This window comes from Chelonia mydas, chromosome 5 (genome assembly GCF_015237465.2).
Source record: "Chelonia mydas isolate rCheMyd1 chromosome 5, rCheMyd1.pri.v2, whole genome shotgun sequence".
Lineage (NCBI taxonomy): Eukaryota > Metazoa > Chordata > Testudines > Cheloniidae > Chelonia > Chelonia mydas.
This window is the reverse complement of record NC_051245.2, coordinates 37,735,787-37,759,573: the sequence shown is the minus strand read 5'-3', so window position 1 is coordinate 37,759,573 and position 23,787 is coordinate 37,735,787. Positions and strand designations below refer to the sequence as shown.

At 39.8% G+C, this 23,787-nt stretch overlaps 1 protein-coding gene across 3 annotated transcripts in view; it reads left to right on the top strand.

Moving 5' to 3' along the window:
- Window positions 1-13,396, top strand: part of ELOVL7 (ELOVL fatty acid elongase 7) — a 48,523-nt gene extending 35,127 nt beyond the window's left edge. For all 3 annotated transcript variants that reach the window (XM_037902855.2, XM_043546511.1, XM_043546512.1), the window contains exons 3-7: window positions 2,416-2,496; window positions 3,299-3,355; window positions 5,518-5,623; window positions 9,858-9,994; window positions 11,349-13,396. In XM_037902855.2, coding sequence (XP_037758783.1) covers window positions 2,416-2,496; window positions 3,299-3,355; window positions 5,518-5,623; window positions 9,858-9,994; window positions 11,349-11,558 — 591 coding nt within the window. In that variant the 3' untranslated portion in view covers window positions 11,559-13,396. The remainder of the gene's footprint in view (window positions 1-2,415; window positions 2,497-3,298; window positions 3,356-5,517; window positions 5,624-9,857; window positions 9,995-11,348) is intronic.
- Window positions 13,397-23,787: the final 10,391 nt, after the last annotated feature.

Here is a 23,787-nt window from a genome sequence, read left to right as displayed (position 1 = left end):
GTTTTTGGTTTTCAGACTGCACAATCACACTTTCCTAATGTTGTAAATGATACTTTTATTTACAAAATTTAGTCTAGGGTCTCAATTCATATAAAACAAGGTTTTTAGAATAATTAATAAAATCTTTCCTAGAAGAGTTCTGGGGTGTTGTCCCCCCCCCCCCCCCCCCCACTTGTGGCTCAACAAAAAGCTAGGCTTTTTAGGAGAAAAGAACATTTTTTATTAGACCGTGATCAAGTGAGATGCATTGGGTTTAATGATCGAGAACATAAATTATTATATGTACATGGTGTCCACCTACAAAGAGTCATTTAGAGTTAACTCTTAAACTGGCATTTCTTTAAGTGTGTAAAGAGACTAAATTGGGACACTTGCAATAAACAGTGTGGATACTCAGCAATACTACAAGCAGCTGCCTGATAGTTTTCTACAACTGGCCAGCTGAAACAACACTATTGTGGTAGCTATTTTCATCTTTGGCATACTGGTTAGGGAATTGTTCAGATACTGCTGCCAAATTGGCTGTACTTCAGTTAACCCAGTTCCCATAACCTTCATAATGGATTAGACTGAGCTTTTGCTTTTAAAAACAGTGCTCCAAGGTCTTTACATTTGTCGTTTAAAAAGAAACTGATGCATTGGCTAATAATTGTTGTGCAAATACTGTAAATGCAAAGAAGGATGAAAAGCATGCTTTCCTTTTGCACTTCCTGCTTCTACAGATCTTGTTAGTATTGTGCTTTTTTAGGAGTATTTAAAAAATAAACACTTGCCTCTTTCACTTTTGACGCTAACATGATATTTGATTTGCCGATCATTAGGCCTTTATTTAAAATGCCACAAAAGAATGCACAGATACTGTATACCAGATTGAATTAATTCTTCTCATTGGATATAAGCCATTTTGTGGGTGTGTTGGGATTATGTTCACTTACAATGTTTGAAATCCTGTTGGTTTCGGCGTCTGATTTTGTTAAATGGATAATCTTTTACTTGTCCTATTCAAGTGATGTTTGATTGAAACTACAACTCTTCACCTACCAGGAAAACTTGGTTTCCTATTATACATGCATGGATAATTATGATTAATTAACTAATACTCATTCAACACAGGTGGAGTTTATAGTATTGGCTGGGATTTGGGGTGGGAGAGGAAGAGAGAAGACGCTAATGAAATATAATATTTACAGTGCTACTCTTGGCTGAGTTTTAATATAGTAATAGAAGGAGTATTAGATGTGACGCCTCTTATAATCCATTGATACTGTACATCTGCATGTGATCTGAAGACAGCTCTCCATTTCTTCTGACAGTTATAGTCTAACTTGCATCACAAAGTAAATATTTTTGACAAGAAATGGAGATACTTATGGTACCAAATAAAAGAAGTCCAGTGCTGATTCTTCTCTAACCTCAAGCCCCTTCTGTGGGCTACAGACAATCAAACTCATTAAAACAGTTGCTGAAACAGAGGTTGTATGTGTATACACTAAAGTTCAGCTGGATGTTGTAAATGGAGGTGGGGAAAACCCATGGCAGAACATTATTTACTTTGGTTAAAACTTTTTTTTGGATTGTCTTTTATGGTCTTTTTGTCCCCCTTTATGGACTTGTTGCAAATAGATCTAAGAAACTATGTGCAGTTCAACCTGGCATGTGAATTGGCCAAAATCATTAAGTGCATAGGGGACCTCTGGCAAACATAAAAATTGCAGTTCTAATTCTGTGTGGACATAGTAACTTCTAATGAGCCCAAAACGCTTTGGATGTTAATTCTTGTTATTAGGATTTCCTCCTCATGGTGTGATATTATTTTATTACACTGTTGGTCAGTCACAAATACATGGTGAATGGGCTAAATTGTAATACAAAGACTTAATTAGCTGAATTCCCTGGTCCTGCATATACTGTATTTCCATTTGTAGAAAATCTATGAAGAATTGAGTTACTTAACTTCTAAATAATAAGTGTGGTTCTGTGTTAGTACTTGACTCTTTTAAAAAGTGTCTTATGTATTGAAATGCCTGGATTCAATACCAATACTCACTTTTTTGGGATAGTTTTTGTTTCAATCACCTGCTTCCCATAGTGGGAAGAGAGACACTGATCTAAAGTCTGTTCAGGGGAGCAACTATTTCTTCTCTTGTGGCACTGAGGGTTAGGTACCCTGAAGTGGGTATAGTTGGGTTTCTCATCCATATTGTCAAGTTATGAGATTCAAATCTCTCTACAGTGCTACAGCAACAGAGTTTTTTATAGTGTTGCCATCCCACATTGAGGTAGATATTAGCTGACAAGCTGACTGAATCCACAGGCTTTTTAAAATTATTACATGATTATTAAGGTCAACTGAAATTAATGAATTTTCTCAAGTGATCAACTAAATCTTTCCTCTCCCCCTTCTCCTTGTTACAGTTTCTTATGTCTGGTTGGGCCACAGGTTATTCATTCCGATGTGACCTTGTTGACTACTCCAGGTCACCTACAGCTCTGAGAGTAAGTAAACAAATGAAGCTAATTGTTATGCTACATTAACTTTATATTTTTGAAATGCTTTTAATGAAAATGCCTTGATGCATAATGAAGAGTATGTAAGTGACTATAAAGGGTGATGAAAGGGATGTTGGAGGCAACCTGTGCTAGCAAGGTGGTTTGATTTTAAATCAGTGACTTAAATCACCAAGTGGAAGCCTTGATTTAAATCTTCAATATTAATCAACTTTTCTATTTGTTCTTCTGTTCTTTTCTAAAGAAAGGTACATTTTCATTGCTTCATATAACCCTTAAAACATGTTGATTTACAACTAAATAGAACCTTTATGCTAGATTTGATATATCTCTTTCTACCTAGGAGTACATAAGTTTGTAAACAAAACAAGCCCTTTATACATTACATGATGTATTGTGCCATATTTATAAAGCTTGACCTCAAAATCAAATGTTTTTCCCCAGATTGTTTCTTTTTATGGAAAAGCAGCTTTTAACTCAAAGGTTTTGATAGAGACTCATGGATTCAGCATATTTATTTTTTTTTATTCAAATATTTTAAGAAGTTATATGAAGTGTTGACTTGACATATCTTGTGTGACATTCAGATTTCATTAAAATGGTTTATTTTAAAAAAAATTATTTTTATTTATCCAGTGTGTTTACTTATTCAGTTCAACATTTTAAAGTTCCCTGATGCTGAAAAGGCATTTGTTTTGCTTCCTTGTTTTTAAAGAAAACCAACAAAAATTAGACTGATGTTCTAATGACTTCATTAGACTTGACTCTGTGTATTTTTTGGATTTCTTAGATGGTTCGGACTTGTTGGCTGTACTACTTCTCCAAATTCATTGAATTATTAGACACTGTAAGTATGTAGTGACTCAACCTGGTAAAAATACTGTGATCTCCATAGAGAAAAAAGGACACTGGTGTTTATAGCAGTTGGATCACACAGTAGTTTTACTCTGTTTGCTCACTAATCAGACCTCATATATTCAATCAACAAAATCTGTTAGTAATGGATAACAGTGAGAGTGGAGAAATGTTTCAGGCATTTCTGTACCACAAACTTTTAAGCATATCTCCCCATTAGTTACAAGGGGAAGTCTCTAAAAATGATAGCATGGTATGTCTCTTTTAAACTGTCCTGGGAAGTACTCTGTTAGGGTAGGTGGGCTGGAAACAAGTGCTGGTTATGCTTCAAGTCTTCCTTCGCTTCCTCCCAAACAACTTTCCATCCTGTTTCTCAAACGTTGGCAGATAGGGGTATGGCATAGCCGACAGTAGCCACCTGCCTCAATTTAAAGTATCCTGGCAGTCATGAGTAGTAACACAATGTTAGCCTGACCACTCTGGACTGTTTCTAAGGCCCAACTAACTAGATCTCCGATCTCCTGTTGGAGGGACCAGGAATGCTGGAAAAGGAAGTTGAGTGACCTTCCTGTCATCTCTACTATCTACTGACTGGTGATCTTGAATTAGTCCTGGACCTGAAAAGTTATTTTCTTCATCTGAATCTTTCTAGTTGTATACTTGCCCTTGTGCCTTCTCGTTATTTAGGTACCTATATCTCAGCTTCTTTTTAGTTTGATTGTGGAAGTTTAATTGTTTGGAACTTTGGCAACATTCTAACGTGTGACTATTGTGCTGCTTAATTTACTGTTTCTAGCCATATGAAAACAGTTTTGTATGTATGTTTTCTCTGTCACATCTGACGACTCTATTCCCCTCTTTCTGGGTGCCATCTTCTACCTGCTCTTGCCATCTGACTCTGCTCTTCTCATTCCCACATTTATTCCGATCTATTGGATTCTGCTTTTAGAATGTTTTTGCCCTTTTCTCCCTTAACAGTTTTCCTCAGCAGATTGATGGACATTTACTATGGCAGCACTATGTCCATAGAGAATATCCACGTTCAACCCTCTCAATACTTCCTTTTCACATCTTTGGGCAGTTATTGTCTCTGTAGTGCTTTTAACATGTCAAGCGCTAGATAGTCTTTCTTTAGTTACATGATGGTTCTGATTTAATCTTTTCTGCCTTCTGTGTACCTTTTCTGTGCCTTAAAGTCAGATCTTTAAATCATCCTGTCTTTTCAGTTGCCTCCGATACTCTTCTCAACCTGTCAACTTCAAGAGGTCTAAAATACTCTGGCTGGTCAGTTCAGTCCTGGAATTGGGGCCATCTTTCCTGCATCCTCCATCACTTGCACTGGCTTCATAGCCATCCCTGAATGTATTAAGTGCCTTTTCTGGCTTTCAGGACTCTATATGGATTTATTTCATTCAACCCTCTGAGTTTAGATCCACCTCTTCATCCTGCACACTCTCATTCCTAGGTCTTGGCCTCTTAAGTTCCTTCCCAGTAATTAGCCACTATAAAATGGATGTCACTTTGATTAGGTTGCTGCATCTGGAATTGACTTCCTTGCTAAATATGTTGAAAGCCACACTTCTTTTGCTTACAATTCTTTCTAAACCTTGCCTACATGCTTCACATCAATTCCATTTTGAACTTAATGTTTCTCATTCATAGATCTCAAGGACTTTAAAAAGGTGAAGTACCATTATAACCCTAATACAGATCAGAAACTGAAGCATGGTAGGGGTACCCGGGCCTGATTTTCAGACCCTCTCTACAGTGATGAAACAGTGAACCAGTATGAATATTTTTTGGAAATATCTTGCATAGACAGTTTTGTAATAGTGTGGATGAAGAGTCCTAGGAGAGGTGGTTGTGGTCTAGTGGCTTGAGCATGGAGCTAGGAGTTGAGACATCTGAACTGATGATTAATCAGAAATGCTGGTCTTCTGCAGCTTGCATTATTTGTAGTAGAAGTTTAGATTATTCAGTGCCTTTGAAAATTAGCCCCTCAATCTGTCACTCAATTTCCACATACATAAAATGAGCATAAGTGCAAAGAATTTTAATGTACTGTATTGAGCAACCTATGTTTGTGCGTACAACTAACTGCAAACTACTTTCACATGTGACTTTTCTAATCTCTTATTCTTAAAACTATTTCAGATCTTTTTTGTTTTGCGAAAGAAAGAGGGCCAGATTACATTCCTGCATGTCTTGCATCACTCAATCATGCCGTGGACCTGGTGGTTTGGAGTCAAATTTGCTGCAGGTAATCAAGAGAGCTGAAATGATACTTTACGTGTAGTAGTAAAACCTCCATACTCTAAATGAAAAACATGTTCAAATGGACACCATCAATTAAAAAAAAATTACTTTGTCATAATTTGTATCTACTAGAGTTACAAGCAATGCCCAAAGATTACTGTACCTGAACTAGATTATAAGGGAGGGGGAAATCTTCCAGTTGGCTCATTTGAAAACACTTTGTATACAGTCATTTTCCCCTGTTGCTGGGGGTGGAGGTGGGGGGCAGCTAGGGGCAGAGGGGACGGCATACCAATGGCGGGAGGTTGTGGTTTGTAAAACCCAGCAGGGGAATTATGGGGCGGGTACATTATTGAAGCTACTTCAAAAAATAGAGTAGATCTCACGTTGACATTGTCCCTTGGAACACACAGATCTAATCAGAGGGTAGCGTTGTTTTCTCATCATTGTTTCTCTCTATAACCTTAATTTTATTTAGAAATTATTTTAGTTTTTGTTGCAACTATTTCTGACTGCCCTTTGGGAGCAGAAATGTAGCCAGAGGTAATGCTGTAACTTTTCCAGAGCTAGTTAGATATAGTGATATCTGTCTGTGAAGGGCCAGCAACGTAAAAGATTTGAAAATTCGGGCCAGATAGCATCCAAATGTTTGGGAACTGGGAAAACCTTCTGCTGTTTTTCCCTCATCTTGGTCTTTATACTCTCTTGTTACCCTACCCTTGCAAATCCCTCCACTCTCCTCAATAATCTCTCCACAGAGCAGAAATGACAAAAATCCAGAGAGATCCTTGCATAAGAAGCTTGTAGAATGCATGGTCTTTCTAACCTGGGGCTTTACAGTGTAATGGACTTAAGGCTGCATCTTGAGCTAGGAGTATGATTCCCCAGCTTGCATACATATACCTGCAGTAGCTTGATGAGCGCTAGTGCACATATAAATAGTAACCTTACTGCAGCCAGACAGGCAGTGTCGGGCATGGCTTGCCATGAAGAGTATAAGCATTCCTGAAAAGAGTGGGTACATACCAGCTAAATTGTGTTGTTGCTGCCCATCGTACCACAGTGACGCTACTATTTATACTCGTGCTAGCTCTCATCAAGCTACTGTGAATGTGTACATGAGCTGGGGAATCATACCCCTTGCTTGTATTGTAGACATAGCCTAAAAAGAGCATACAGCTTGAAACCTGCAGAGAGAATGGAAACCTGGTGGAACCCCTGGTGCGGGATTGTATTCCTAGTGGTGGTGTGTCTGGAAGAGGTTACTAGTTGAAAAATCAGTGGAGACAACAGCAGTACTTGTCTGGACATAGTTTCCTTTTCTGTAACATTTCACCCATTTTCCTTGGCATTGTTTTTTCCCCCACAGCTTTTGATGCTTAATTGAAGGATTGAACCTTTGCTTACCTGATCCCTCCTGTGTATATTAGTTGCATGCATACAAAAATATGTTCTGAAAGAGGTACAAAAGCTTTGCATGGATTCCATGAAAAGTTGTCTAATGTGCAGTTAGCTAATGAAGGAGACTGCTACATTTTCACTGTATTTGAGTCCAATTTCTAATATATAGAATATCAGGGTTGGAAGGGACCTCAGGAGGTCATCTAGTCCAACCCCCTGCTCAAAGCAGGACCAATCCGCAACTAAATCATCCCAGCCAGGGCTTTGTCAAGCCTGACCTTAAAAACTTCAAAGGAAGGAGATTCCACCACCTCCTAGGTAATGCATTCCAGTGTTTCACCACCCTCCTAGTGAAAAAGTTTTTCCTAATATCCAACCTAAACCTCCCTCAACTGCAACTTGAGACCATTGCTCCTCGTTCTGTCATCTGCTACCACTGAGAACAGTCTAGAGCCATCCTCTTTGAAACCCCCTATAAAGAAACTCTCATGTTTTGAACTGCATCCTTTTCCCCAAATCAGTGGTACGGTAGTACTAAAATTGGAATTATCTTCCTCTGCTTACAGATCAGACTATTTTAGATCTGTTAATATAAAACACATTAATCTGGTATTCCCAGCACTCAACAGTTCCCCCTCCCCCCCCCCCCCCCCCCCCCCCCCAAAAAAAAAAAAAATTACATTACCCATACTGTTAATTTCCTGCTCTTTAGTTGGGCTTCAGAACCATGTACCAGCTGTGCACTTGTTCCATGACAAGGCATCTCAGACTTAAATCTCCTCTGTAGTAATCTGGCAAATGCTTTCCACAAAGTGAGAGATCCATTTTGACTTGAGTCAGTAATATTCCCTCATGTAATCTTAGCATATTGTGTTTCTTTCTCAAAGCTTTATTGCCTGTCTTTAAACTAATCTTTCCAAATGTTCTCTTTGATGCCTTAAAATAATTTCCAAGAATTTCAGTACAACTGATGTTTATCTTGTATTTCATTTCCTAGTTGTTTCTTTCCTTTAAATAATGGCATTATGTTGTCTATTGCCCAGCCTTCTGAACTTGTTCTTACTCCAAATCATCCAAATGAGTTTGTGAAGAGATGGGGATCTTCTCCTTCTTAGGACTTGACATAGAGAATTGAAAACCATTTTTGTGCAGTGACTTTCTTGTGTAACAGTATTTTTGTAATGTCTAGGTAGCTTTTTTTTCTAATGTAACTCATTTTGAGGCTTCTTCCATGAATTTTCACTATGCAACCTAAAAAAGTAAATGCATTAGTCTCAGAAAAGCAGTCAAATTGTTTGGGAATATGTGACCTAGAAACACAACATTTCAGAGAGAATTTGCAATTGAAACTGATGATGGTCATTTGTGGAGGGGGAAAGCTCCACTAACTGCTCTAATCAGTAATAAAAGAAACATTTAGTTTTTAAAATTAGGGCTAGTTGAAACTGGTTTTGATATCTAATTGGGCTTTCAACCAAATTTATTTTTTTGCTAAGTTTTTTCATGGACTTCTCACCTGGAAATGTAGAATGTTTTGTATTTGAATTTCCACCAAATAATCAAAATGCTTTTTCTCTGTCTCTCTCTCTAAACCATTTTTTGACCAGCTATATTTAAAACTCAATTCGCTTCTTAAATATTACTACTATGGCCAAGATAATTTAACCCTATTGGAAACTGAGCAGGAGAGAGGGTTCTGGAGAAGGAAATATCTGCATGGATCCCCTCAAAACAAGAAGTTCCTTTATTATCATTCTGTTTAATGGGTTTGGTCCCAAACTTGAGGGTTGCATGGGCAGCTAAGGTCACATACATTGAGGTCCCACACCTCTGCCCCTTGGGTCTTCCCTGGTCCTGGGAACATGGATGCTCTGGAGCGGTCCCCAGCTTTTTTGGAAAAAACCCCTTCAAAAACGGACTTCACCAAGAAACTGCAGAACTAGAATTAATTTGCAAACTGGACACCATCAAATTAGGCATGAATAAAATCTGGGAATAGCTGGGTCACTACAAAAAATAATTTTCCCTCTGATACTCACACCTTCTTGTCAACTGTTTGGGAATGGGCCACATCCATATGATTGAATTGGCCTCGTTAGCACTGACCCCACCCCCTCTTGGTAAGACAACTCCCATCTTTTCATGTGCTGTATATTTATACCTGCTTACTGTATTTTCCACTCCATGCATCTGATGAAGTGGGTTACAGCCCATGAAAGCTTATGTCCAAATAAATTTGTTAGTCTCTAAGGTGCCACAAGGACTCCTTGTTGTCCCCAGAGAGTGACTCAAAAGAATAGAGAGTAGAGCCTTGAGCTGTAGTACTTTTACTAGGAACCTCTAAGGGCTAGAGATAGGATTGCTACATGGTTGCAGCCCCTGGACTCATGAAAAGCCAATCATGGGATCTAGAAAAGAGGTAGAGCAGGAGGGGTGATGCTGCAGAGGTGTTTGAGTCCCCTTCATGTAACACACTAACAAAAAACTTACTTGCATTCAGTTACACTAATTAGACTTTTATTACAGCTTTGGAAAATTGATTTTAAAACATTGCAGCATTTTACTGGGGTATTGGCTAAAATATTTACATAAGCATTTGCTGAGAAAAGAGGGAACTGCTGAAATCCTTCAGAGTTGGTGACTACAGAGCTTAACTTGAATCTTTGTATTTTATGTGCTAGTGAAAGTTGGAGACCCCTCCAAAAGAGCCTCATGCTTTTATCTAGTTTTCTACTTAACTAACGCAAGGCAAAAACCTTGCTTGGTAGCTAGACACAGGGTTGGGTTTTTTAGGATCACTGGTGTAACAATCTTAGACTATTTTTATTATTCTACAGGTGGGTTAGGAACATTCCATGCTCTGTTAAACTGTGTTGTGCACGTCATCATGTACAGCTACTATGGACTCTGTTCACTGGGACCAGCCTATTATAAATACCTGTGGTGGAAAAAACACATGACAACTATACAGCTTGTGAGTATTGTGTCTGAGCCAGACTTTTTGCAGTCAGTCAAGCTGTATATGAGTGAGTTTTTAATGTCACTTCTATGAACATGGTTAAGAATTTTTACAGTGGCACAGAAGAGTTTACCTTCATTTTTCAACTGAGCTCAGCAGAAATCATGAGACCAGTAAACTGTGTAAATAAAATCTGTTGACCTGTTTTCCAGAGGTTCTGAGAACCCACAGTTATCTCTGAAGTCCGTAGGAGTTGTAGGTACTCAGTGTATTTAATTGCTTTGTACTTAAGTGTATTGATAAAGAACTATTTGTCCATTTAAGAACTGTTGGAGTATGGACTTACACTAGGAACAAAGTGTTTTTTTAAAAAGAAATTTGCAAAACAGTATTAAATAGAATAACAGTTTAAATTTAAAAACAAAAGGTTACAAGGACTGTTTCTTAGGATTTATCTCACTTTAAAGTAACGTAAACATTTGGGTCTACAGAAGTTGATGATATCTCTTTTAATTTGGATTTGGCCTTATGAAGAAATAACTGAATTATCTCAAGCATTTTTATCATAGCTGTTGTAATTGTGCATTATGATTTTCATATGAAAATCTTTTTCTTAAAAAACCCTTCTAAATTCTGTGCCTCAATATTATTTGGCCCTGAGTTCTCCAAATAAATCAGCGTGTGGAAAGGGGAAAGCAAGTAAACGTTTTTTTTTTTTTTTTTTTTAACCATTATTAACTTGGTTACCTTTTAAATTTCTTTTGGCTGCCATTTTGTTCTTGCACTAAACAAGAGTACCCCACTGACCTTCTGTTCCATTTTATATACTTTAGATGTTACCATTTTTGTTTCCTCTCTAAACTAAACAGATGTAATCTCTAACTATTAAAATCTTTTATAGGAAGAGAAGTTTATTTATGCCTCTGCTCAATGGCCTAATACTTTTAGTTTACCACATTATCATGCAAGTAGTCAGTGGGACTAGTCAACTTAAGGGGTGGCAGAATCAATCCCTCTGAGAATGTGCCACCTTGTAAATAGCTCCAGCCAGGCCTTTCCCTCTGACTGTTAGGGAGAGTTCCTTCCCTGGTCTCCCTGATATGGATCTGCTCCCCTATCCTTGCACCATGATGATGTTTATAACTTAAACAAAAACAAAGTTACTTCATCAAAAAAACACCTCTCCCTGGCCAAGTAGGAGAGTGGAGTTTTGCAGGACTACACAAATTCTATTTCTCACCAACCTTCTCTTTTTGTGTGTGCGCACATTATGCTGATAGCTATTTAAACTTCTCTCTAGTCTATCTTTTTACATTTTTAAACCTGTAATGCATAACCGAGCATATTTTTCCTTGTCTGTTTCCTCCAGGTTCAGTTTCTTATGGTTACAGTTCACATAGGACAAATCTACTTTATGGACGATTGTCCATACCAGTATCCAGTTTTCATATTCATTATTTGGCTCTACGGCTCTGTGTTTTTAATCCTGTTTCTCCACTTCTGGTATCATGCTTACACAAGGGGCCAGAGACCACCAAAGACTGTGAAGAACGGAATCAGCAAAAGCAAAGATCACTGAAGCAAGGTCTCATCTAATGAATGTGTACATCTCAGATCAGTAACTTGTACTACTTGACAATCAAGATATTTAGGTGCGCACTACAATGTGTACATTTTATATGTTTTTCCAAAACAAAGAGCTTGTATTTTTACAATAAGTTATTTGGGTTTCTGATGTTGCGGAGGGGTGGGGGAGGGGTAATTTTCTGGTTAAAGATTTGCAGGTTTTCAGCAACTTGCTGCACGTATCTAAAGAAATTTTCTCTTTGTGCCTAGAAGAAATGAATATTTAATTGCATTCTTACAGGTGAGATGCATATAAATAAAAAGATCTTCTTTAAGAAAATGTTATGATAAGTACAGAATACTTTGAGCACTAAGAAAGGGTATAAAGAGCATTCATTTTAATTGATATCATAAGATGTTGAAACTATATTTTAATTTTATTGAAATAATGAAAAATCATTGTTACATGCATAACTTAGAGACTAAAACACATTGTTAATATAGTTAATACCTGTAAACATTCATATTTTTGTACAAACTGTACCATATTAAAGAATGTAAGTTAAATAAAACCTTGGCAGATTAGAATGTGTTTTTAAAAAAAGATGGATTTTTGGATTATAATGTGTTTTTTACTAAAATGATTTAAGTTAATGAACTTTTAAAAATGTTTGCTGTTAGTTAATTGAACATTATAATTTAACATCCAGTCAAAAAAATAGCGATTGATTCATTGAAGTAGAATAATATTCAAAATTGTCTGTGGATGTATTTTGATATCAGCAAATAGGAATGTTTACTGGGAAAAACACCATGCAATTCAACAACCAAAACCTTATTACATTTTTAGAACAGGTTTTGTGTAAAATACAAATGGCAGTTTCATTACTTTACTTTGCTGTATTCTTTCTCCTTTCCACTGTCTGTGGAAATGAATGGTGCCTAATGAGAAATTGTTTTGTATAATTCATGGCTAAGTTTCTCTGTTAATAGCAGTAGTGCCTTGTTTTTGCCCTGTGGTACTAAATGAACTGTCTAAAGAGATTAGAAACTACACAGATTTATGGAGAGGGAGAAGGGACAGATGATTGTGTAGTATAGTTAACTCTGAACTATGCAGAATGAACTGATAAGGTATCTCCAGGGACTGGTCAGGGAGACGTGTCAGCTGGCTTAGTAGCAATTTATAGGACCTAGAGCTATATGCAGATAGTATCTCCCTACTTCCGTGAGATGGTCAAGGAATTACTGTATTATGCAGAACTAAACTAGGAGCTATATTCTGCCTTGAGATGCACACCATACAGCATTGATTCATTAATTTGTTTTTGTGACAACTCCCGCGAGTGATGGGTTGAAATCTGTCTTGTACTCTGCTCTGATCTGCTGGAGTTGTGATGTTCTCTAACATGTCTTCTGACCCACCTGTTTGTATTAGTGGTTGAAGAACTCCAAAAAGGCATGTTTTGTTGTTATATGGACATGATTACCACAATAGTGTTGCAAGTGACTTCTTATAAAATAACATATCTGAGTCTTCCTTATTGAACTAATAAACAGAGATTTGCTTCTTGTCTTTCTGCCTTGTATCCCTACAATGTTAAAGTGGCATGTGGGGACTTAGCTGCTATTTGAGGACTATTAGACATACATTTCTAATACTGTTTTCTTGTAACAAAATAGATCACAATGCTGCAGTGCTTAGTTTGAATTTCTTCATTAATTTTATGTTCATCTGTGTAAAAGACCTAATACCCCAATAAGCTGTTTTTTAATAACATGATGAAAAAACTCCATCAGTTGTTTTGAAATACTGTAACAAGATATTAAAGAACTAAGATTTATACCTATCTTCCAGCATATAGTTATTAATCTCTCTTAAATTAGTGTTTTATAACTCATATTTCCAAACTTGCTGGGTGAGTGAAGTTTTGATTACTGTTTTGGTGGATTTTTTTTTTTTAAGCCCTTCATCTTGCACAAACTAGATGAATTGGCAAACAAATCTTGGGGAAGACCAAGATACACATTTGTGCTAGCACTGCCCATCTTTCTATGAGAGTAATGTATGTACAGCCACTATTTACATGGAATACCAAGTTTCCAAAAATTACTCCTCATGCCTGTTAATTCCTAGAAAAAATTTTCAGGAGCTGGTGGAGGTGGGGAAAGGGAAATAAAGCTATATTTTCCTTCTGTGTACGTGTGGTAAGGAGAGGTTGCTACTGCTTAGTTTTCTTACAGTAAAAACCTTGCTTGGTAGCTAGACACCTGAAGAGCAAACATTCTCTACTTCAATAATTTCTTATCCACATACTGGATTATTTTTCCATATCTTATGTGGCCAGACTTTGTAGCCAGCCTCTTTGCCCCGGGAAGTCCTATTTATCCAGCAAACAAAAGAATAGATAGACAATAAGAAAAGAATGTTGCTGACCTATTTCTGGAAGGTGAGTAGTGATGCATAAAATAATCCTATCTCCTTCATGGTGTACACACCTGGCTCACCCCTAAGCAAGAGCAGAGGCAACTTTAATTTCACAAGTCCTTTGGCCTACTTCTCTCCACCTCAAAGTTGTTGAAAGTAAACATCTGAGTTGGTAACAGTTGAAGGGGACTCATCCTTTCAGAGGGGTGGTCCTGGCTTATCCTATAGGTTTGTATGTATGTGCAGTATGTTGTAAGTTTTTTAAATCAAATTATTCTCAAATTCACTACAGTGCACAAAACCCTTTGGCCACTCAAAACTACAGAGCCTGATGTAGCATTTTTAGTGACTCTCCTCTTTAATAACTAGACAGGCTTCTCCCTAAGCCCAATGCATTTTTGTATAAAATGAATCAGTTTGTCTCTGTGCCCAAACCATGCTTGGAAAAACTCAGACCCACTCTCTATTATGTTTTAGGTCAGAATAAATGGGTAGAGAAAATGGAACAATCAGTATGAATGGGTGTCTATTGCTACTGAGGGAAATTTGGTTTGAGTCTTGTTTCAAAGGTTTAGCTGAGGTATTAGAGCCCTCTGCTGGATGAAACTCTAACTTTAGGAGTTTCCTGAAAACCTGGTGCTCGCACTGTCTGTACTACATAGTGTACATGACATCTTCGCTTTATAAAATAGTGGCTAAAATCAGTTCCCAAAGCAGGATTAATGTCTTATTGGGAAAGGTGCTTTCTAGACATATATGAAGACCAGGCTCCTGTGCTGAACAGTTTACAAACTTGTCTAGATAACATCCAAATAGGGAAGTGAGAGAACAAGTAAAACAATACTGTTCATTAGTGAAGCTAAGCAAGGCATGTTTTAGGGTTTATTGGCCTCCTGGAAGAAAGGTGTTACTGAGAGCAATTTAGAAGAGAGGGTGAAGGCATAGAGGGCAGTAGATTAGGCCTAGTTTAAATATGACTCTCGCAATCGGGAGAAAATCATTGAAGGGAGTTTGAGTGGCTGGTGAGGGGAGATTATTTTGGACATCTCTGGTGTAGAAAGGTGGATGTCTTGGAGGCCAGAACTGGCTATCTGTAATAGGAGTGTTAGGAAAAAGTGACCAAGAAAACTATTTGATTGAAAAGATGGGCAGGGGAGAAATCAGCAAGAATTTGTAGATGCTAAACAATCAGTTTCCGATTGCCAAGATTATCAGATGTAGCAAACTTTTCACAAGACTGAAAATTCTCTAAAATAGAGTGCAGCACTGGTAGCTCATAAGTGGCTCTAGGTTGTGTGTGCACCCACGAATTTTCTTAAAGTAGCAGCAGAGAATTTTAATGTAGTTTTTAGTATCATTAAGAAAAAAAAGTTACTACTCTTCTGGCTACGAAAACAAACAAAAAGCCCCCTCAGGCACTAGTCTATAAGTCATTCCCTTGTGAGAGCCAAATTCAATATTAAATGTTGGTCCATAAACCATGCCTACAACATTAGAGCCATATACTACCCTTTCTTCACAGACATATACTGCTATTACCAATGAGATTTGGACATGTACTATTTGAAATAACAAATATTGTAGTAACTAAAATGTCAGTAAAATTTCCTGTTTGTCAGCATTACTGAGTGAGGAAAAACGGTATTAACCACCTTTAGGAGCACTGCTGTATAAATATTTAAATAATCATTGGGTCAGAAAGAGAGGGACTGAGAATAACTCTACAGCCTGACAGATCACCCCTGACTGGAGGTGAGACAGGCCAGGTCCAGTTTCCCCTACTCCAGTGACTCTGTTTAGTTATACACATTGGAACAGCTTCAACAGGAGATGCTGTAGGAGCTGTGCATCAGAACAGCCTCTAGTTCAGCGATTAGAGCACTCAACTGAGATGTGTGGGACACCTGTGTTCAAACCCATTTTCCCCAGCAGCAGAAAGGGGGGGACATTGAACATGGGTCTCCTACAATCCAGACGAGTGCTCTGACCACTGGGCTAAAAGTTATAACAGAGGTGATAGCAGCACCTCCACCACCTCTGGCAGCCAGCTTGCGATTGAGATCCAGGCCTGAAAGTAACTTCTGAGCACACCTATGGGACTGGGTCTCACAAGTGAGCTAGGTTCTCCTTGGCCAATCTTGTCTGGGTTCATGGATAGCACAAGGATTTAGGTGCGAGATAGACATCTGGATGCCCAGAATGAGTTAGCGCACGTGCCCGGGGCAGAAACTTAGGGTATCCCAACACAGCAAGCAAAAAAACATGGTAGAGTCTTATAGCCCAGGTCTACAGACTTGGGCTTATGTGATGGTGCTAAAAATAGCTGTGTGAGGTTTGTGCTCAGGCTATGAACTCCACCCCCATCTGGACATCTACACAGCTATTTTGAGTGTCATAGCATAAGCCCTTCAAGCCCAAGTCTGTAGACCCAGGCTCTGAGACTCGCTGCTCAGGTTTTCTGCTTGCTGTGTAGATGTAGCCATAGGCACATAGGGAACTTTTACAGTGGAAATTTAGGTGCTGAGTGAGTTTTTATGCACCTACAGTGGTAGTGAGCAGCGGCATGGTGTTTTGTGAATCACGGTGGTACCTAAAACTGGGCCTTAGGTGTATAGGTACCTCTGTAGTCTGGTACCTTCCAGTGCTTTTGTATAGCCATCAAAGTTTTCACTGGAGGAAAGTTTCCAGGTTCCTGCAAATGATTCACATGTTATCCAGGGCTTGCTAAGCAGATGTCTGGGAGACAGCAACCAGTAGAAAGTAGAAGCAACAGCTATACACAGCCATTCAGCTAACCACCTATGGACAAACTCCTACACCCACATCTCCCCACATCTTTTCCCCATGGCTTCCCTTACCTATCCTCTACCAGCCCCTACACCAGCCCTCAGTTATCACTAGTTCCACTCAGACACTCCCCCAAACCCAGCTGCCCTGTTTCTTGCCCTCAGTAGCCTTTTGCCTGTGCTCCTAAAATATCCTTTGGCACTCACTTACCAACAGCAGCTGCCACGTTTTGTGGTGTTCCTTGTCTACCTCTGGCACTGCTTGGAGAAAGGTGTATTGACTTCGAGCTGAAGTTTATGATCCTATACAAATTTGATGATGAGCCAATTTGAACATCATTTGCATAAAATGTCACATGGAGCTGCACAAAGCTTGGCAGTGATGTTTGGCAGTGATATTTACAATGCTGGTTCTAACTAGAGTCTGTGCTAAGTCTGTGCTACATTTCAAAGAACTTGGTGTGAACTTGAACCTCTTCAACCCAGTATTTACAGAATGGAAGATGTGGTGTCTAACTAGAACCAGCATTGTAAATACCTCTCGTGAACTCTAGATGCTTCAGAGCCTGGTCTTTTTCTGCAACTACTTCTTTTAGATAAAGACACTACTCTAGGCTGCTGAGAGAGGCATGGCTGCTGCCTGCTGCAGGCAGAGACTTCCCATTCTCTCTCTCACATTTCTTCCTGTGCTGGCCATGTTAACTCATTCTCTCCTCCACTTCTGTCCCATGGGGGCAGTAGGTGCTATACTGCTCTCCCAGGCCTTACCTAGATTAGGGTAAAACCAGAGGTGAAAGTGGGCTGGTATGGTGTACTGGTAAGACGTGGGCGCCGGGACCAGCCTGTACACAACAGATGTTAAAACACTGCTGCGGCAGTGCTTTAATGTTGCTGCTCCTTTTGCCCCTCCCTCCCACCAGGGCCACCGACCGGGGAGGGGGCGGGGAGAGGGCAAAAGGGGTCTCTGCCCCAGGGTCCGGCTATTTAAAAGGGTTGATGGCTCCCAGCCACAGCCGCTGCTATCATGGCAGCGGCTGGAGCCCCAGGCCCTTTAAATCACAACCAGAGCCCCGGGCGGCGCAAGCCGGGCACTGTGGAAGGGCTGGCTGTGGGAGGCTGACCCCAGCCCCACCCCTTCTGCCCAAGGCCCCGCCCCTTCCAGGGGCCCGGAGCTGGGCCCCCATACCAGTAACTCTTTTATGTTACTTCCACCCCTGGATAAAACATGTGTTGCTAGCATATGTTAGAAAAGTCTAGTGTAGACAAGGCACACTGCTCAACTGGTGGCATTAAAACCCATAGGGGAGTTGTATTAATTTAATTTGAATATATGGGCCCAAAGAGTCAAAGGTGCTAACATGACCCTGCAACTGTCCAACATTAAACAGTTTTAAACAAGGCTTGGGGTTTGGTATACAGAGACTTCAGCCTGCTTAATACCATGGCAAACACACCATTAAAAATCTTTTTAACCCTTTATTAAAATACAAGAAAAAAGGAAAAACCAGTTAAAGCATTTCAAATGTAAAGTATTAAATAAGGCTTTCATTTTAACAACATGCTTTGTTCCTTTTCTCTCGAGCTGAAGAGAGCTTTTAGAGGGAACCCACTATCTGACAGTCTCTTGGATGGCTAAAAAGATGGTTCTAACCACAGGCGAAGGAATATGTCACCCTACACACAAAGGTACCTTTTAGTTCATGCCAGCAGAGTCTACACAGCGGTGTCAGTGCTCTGCAATTCACACCCCCATCTGCAGAGCCACTTCTCCCGGAAATCTGCCACCCCCAGAGGCAACTGCAACCCTCTTTAACGGCCTGGAGGTAGGGCAGCCGCTGGGTGTGGGGGAGGCAGCAAACTAGGAGAGTTCCTCTAGTCTTGCTGTTAGGATCCTGGAGTTAGAATCCTGCACAGATGCTAGTTTTGGGGAATGAAACACTCATCAGAGCAAGGAAATGTACTTTTATTGGTGCTATGAGAAAAAGAATTGATTTCAATCCTTTCCTTTGGCATGGCCTTAAGTCTGTGCTACATTTCAAAGAACTTGGTGTGAACTTGAACCTCTTCAACCCAGTATTTACAGAATGGAAGATGTGGTTTCATAGATTCATAGATTCATAGATATTTAGGTCAGAAGGGACCATTATGATCATCCAGTCTGACCTCCTGCACAATGCAGGCTGCAGAATTTCACCCACCACTCCTACAAAAAAACCTCACACCTATGTCTGTGCTATTGAAGTCCTCAAATTGTAGTTTAAAGACCTCAAGGAGCAGAGAATCCTCCAGCAAGTGACCCGTGCCCCATGCTACAGAGGAAGGCGAAAAACCTCAAGGGCCTTCCAATCTGCCCTGGAGGAAAATTCCTTCCCGACCCCAAATATGGCGATCAGCTAAACCCTGAGCATATGGGCAAGATTCATCAGCCAGATACTACAGAAAATTCTTTCCCGGGTAACTTGGATCTTACCCCATCTAAAAACCCATCACAGGCCATTGGGCCTATTTACCATGAATATTTAATTACCAAAACCATGTTATCCCATCATACCATCTCCTCCATAAACTTATCGAGTTTAATCTTAAAGCAAGATAGATCTTTTGCCCCCCTACTTCCCTCGGAAGGCTATTCCAAAACTTCACTCCTCTGATGGTTAGAAACCTTCGTCTAATTTCTAATCTAAATTTCCTAGTGGCCAGTTTATATCCATTTGTTCTTGTGTCCACATTGGTACTGAGTTTAAATAATTCCTCTCCCTCTCTGGTATTTATCCCTCTGATATATTTATAGAGAGCAATCATATCTCCCCTCAACCTTCTTTTAGTTAGGCTAAACAAGCCAAGCTCCCTGAGTCTCCTTTCATAAGACAAGTTTTCCATTTCTCGGATCATCCTAGTAGCCCTTCTCTGTACCTGTTCCAGTTTGAATTCATCCTTCTTAAACATGGGAGACCAGAACTGCACACAGTATTCCAGGTGAGGTCTCACCAGTGCCTTATATAACGGTACTAAAACCTCCTTATCCCTACTGGAAATACCTCTCCTGATGCATCCCAAGACGACATTAGCTTTTTTCACAGCCATATCACATTGGCAGCTCATAGTCATCCTATGATCAACCAATACTCCAAGGTCCTTTTCCTCCTCCGTTACTTCTAGTTGATGCGTCCCTAGCTTATAACTAAAATTCTTGTTATTAATCCCTAAATGCATGACCTTACACTTCTCACTATTAAATTTCATCCTATTCCTATTACTCCAATTTACAAGGTCATCCAGATCCTCCTGTAGGGTATCCCTGTCCTTCTCTAAATTAGCAATACCTCCCAGCTTTGTATCATCTGCAAACTTTATTAGCACACTCCCACTTTTTGTGCCCAGGTCAGTAATAAAAAGATTAAATAAGATTGGTCCCAAAACTGATCCTTGAGGAACTCCACTGGTAACCTCCCTCCAACTTGACAGTTCACCTTTCAATAGGACCCGTTGTAGTCTCCCCTTTAACCAATTCCCTATCCACCTTTCAATTTTCCTATTGATGCCCATCTTATCCAATTTAACTAATAATTCCCCATGTGGCACAGTATCAAACGCCTTACTAAAATCTAAGTAAATTAGATCCACTGCGTTTCCTTTGTCTAAAAAATCTGTTACTTTCTCAAAGAAGAAGATCAGGTTGGTTTGGCATGATCTACCTTTTGTAAAACCATGTTGTATTTTGTCCCATTTACCATTGACTTCAATGTGGTGTCTAATTACAAATTGATTAGATAATTAAAATGAATAGATTTCATAGAATCATAGAAGATTAGGGTTAGAAGAGACCTCAGGAAGTCATCTGGTCCAACCCCCTGCTCAAAGCAGGACCACTCCAACTAAATCATCCCAGCCAGGGCTTTGTCAAGCCGGGCCTTAAAAACCTCTACGGATGGAGATTCCACCACCTCCCTAGGTAACCCATTCCAGTGCTTCACCACCCTTCTAGGGAAATAGTGTTTCCTAATATCCAACCTAGAGCTCCCACACTGCAACTTGAGACCATTGCTCCTTGTTCTGTCATCTGCCACCACTGAGAACAGCCAAACTCCATGCTCTTTAGAACCCCCCTTCGAGTAGTTGAAGGCTGCTATCAAATCCCCCCTCACTCTTCTTTTCTGAAGACTAAACAAGGCCAGTTCCCTCAGCCTCTCCTCATAAGTCATGTGCCCCAGCCTCCTGATCATTTTTGTTGCCCTCTGCTGCACTCTCTCCAATTTGTCCACATCCTTTCTGTAGTGGGGGGCCCAAAACTGGATGCAATACTCCAGATGTGGCCTCACCAGTGCTGAATAGAGGGGAATAATCACTTCCCTTGATCTGCTGGCAATGCTCCTACTAATGCAGACAAATATGCCGTTAGCCTTCTTGGCAACAAGGGCACACTGCTACCTAATATCCAGCTTCTCATCCACTGTAATCCCCAGGTCCTTTTCTGCAGAACTGCCGCTTAGCCAGTCGGTCCCCAGCCTATAGCAGTGCATGGGATTCTTCCGTCCTACATGTGAGCCAAGAACTTCTGGATGCCAAGTGGTAGAGGGCACAGGGGTACAGAGATCCCCTGAGTTCACCAAAAGAACACCTTGTCAGGTCTCTACTTAAAGTCTGTGTCACACTGGTCATCATAATCACTGCAAAATATATGTATGGGTGTTGTGTAAGGAATTATGTATATATACTGAAAATTATGTTCTTAAATTCTGTGACTAGGGACTGGTCATCAGAAAAGTAAAAAGCAGGTTTTCTTTCAGGCAACAAATGTTTATCCATCTGTCTGTTTACATGTAAATTAGGTATTGTATGGTTCAGAAGGGGCAGTCATTTAGAGTCTGAGTGGATTGGTAATGAAGGATTGTGAAATCGTCAAAGAGAGGACATTGACAAGAAGAAAACAAGGGAGAGCCTGTTTGAAATAAGGACAATGAACTTTTGTGAGTATAAATTAAGGGGTATGGAGATACACCCCTATTCCTTCAACGTGTGATGACGAGCCGCCAGTGGGCCTGATCTTATGAGAAGGGATCTCAGCCAAACTGGTTGAAAAGGCTGAGGAAAGGACTTGGTGTAAGTTATTTTGTAGTAGATGGGGCAGAATGCCTTGTGAGCTTAGGCTTTAAAAATTGTGTTATGATTTTTTATACGATTTTATTATATGTTATATATTATAAATTGTTATATGATTTTTTTTCATTTCCCCCCAATATTCTTACTTTCTGTCACTTGAATCTGTTCTTTGATGAAAAGCTCATTCTTGTATTTTTTCTCTCGCTCTCCCTCCTCCTGCCAATGGTGTGTATTAAGTAGACTGGGGATCCTGAGTTGAATCTTGAAAGCAGGGAGTACTATTCCTTCAGGAGTAGTGGATCTGAGTGTTCTATGAGTGTTCAATGAAGCTGGAGCGGGGCACTCCAGAGGGAAGCTTGGAGGACTCAGAGGTTGGTGTGTGCCCATTGCAACCTGTACAGAGAGAGCAAGGCTTGTGGAGGCCTGCAAGGTTGTGCCTGTGTTGCCAGAGGCTGGTGGATTCAGGGAGCTGCTTCATAGCAGACACAGAAAAGACTTCCTGACACTAAGGGCTCACATCCCTGTGTTATCCTGAGACACATCATAGGAGGCAAAGGTCTATCTAAACATGATGAAAATCTGACAAATTTAAACCAAATAGGAGTATTTCCAATTCTCTCAGCATTCCATGAACAATTCAGACTGATTAAGCATAAAGTAAGGTGTGACCGTGGGACTTTTTTTTTTGGTTAGTTGTTTTAATATTTTTTTTTAAATTGCATGGCAATATGGATCCTTGTGTTTGATTTCTGTGACACAGAGAACACATTTTCAAAAACAGGATATATATTTGTTGATGACCACTTGTTTGCATTTGGTGCCCAGCTGCATGACTGGGAAATGCCCAACAAATGCTGTTTGTGCTTAAATTGCAAGTTTTTCCAGGGGCAACATTGAGGGTTCAGATATAAAGGAGCCTGAATCTCTGTTGAATAACTCTGCTTTTACAGGGATGTAACTCCATTCATTTAGTTCCAGCAGAGTTACACAAACTTGAAACTGAAGTAACACAATGGTGACTCAAGAACTTCGGTGAGAACCTTTTGAAAATTCAGCCAATTGAGCATAAACTCACATGCCACAGAGACCCATGAGCATTTGTGAAATTAACGAAGGAAAAGTGGTAATTCTCATTATTAGCTCTCTGACATTAAGCAGGCAGAAAATGTCTCATGCACCTTTGTTCATAATCCTGCTCTAGAAGAGAAGTGTATAATCCTTTATCATAAAGTCAAAAGATACCGTTCCAAATTTGCAGACTCGAAACTTAAAATCCATGTAAAGTTTGAGATCAGTGTAAATTACTCTTTTGGAAACTTAAATGCTTTATTTGAAGTTTGTAGAGAATATTAATGTTGTAAAACCAGTATATTACATGTATCGCCCATGAGCTTTTTGACGAAATGCACATGTGCTTTGGAAGTGCCTTGCTACTTAGCCCTGGTCTAGACTAGGAGTTGAGGTCGAATTTAGCAGTGTTAAATCAATTTAACCCTGCACCTGTCCACATAACGAAGCCCTTTTTTTCAACTTAAAGGGCTCTTAAAATCGATTTCCTTACTCCACTCCACAAGGGGATTAGTGCTGAAATCGGCCTTGCCGGGTCGAATGTGGGGTACTGTGGACGCAATTTGACAGTATTGGCCTCTGGGAGCTATCCCAGAGTGCTCCATTGTGACCGCGCTGAACAGCACTTTCAACTCAGATGCACTGGACAGGTAGACAGGAAAAGGCCCGCGAACTTTTGAATTTCATTTCCTGTTTGGCCAGCGTGGCAAGCTGCAGGTGAGTGCAGAGCTCATCAGCAGAGGTGACCATGATGGAGTTCCAGAATCACAAAAGAGCTCCAGCATGGGCCGAACGGGAGGTACGGGATCTGATCGCTGTATGGGGAAAGGAATCCGTGCTATCAGAACTCAGTTCCAGTT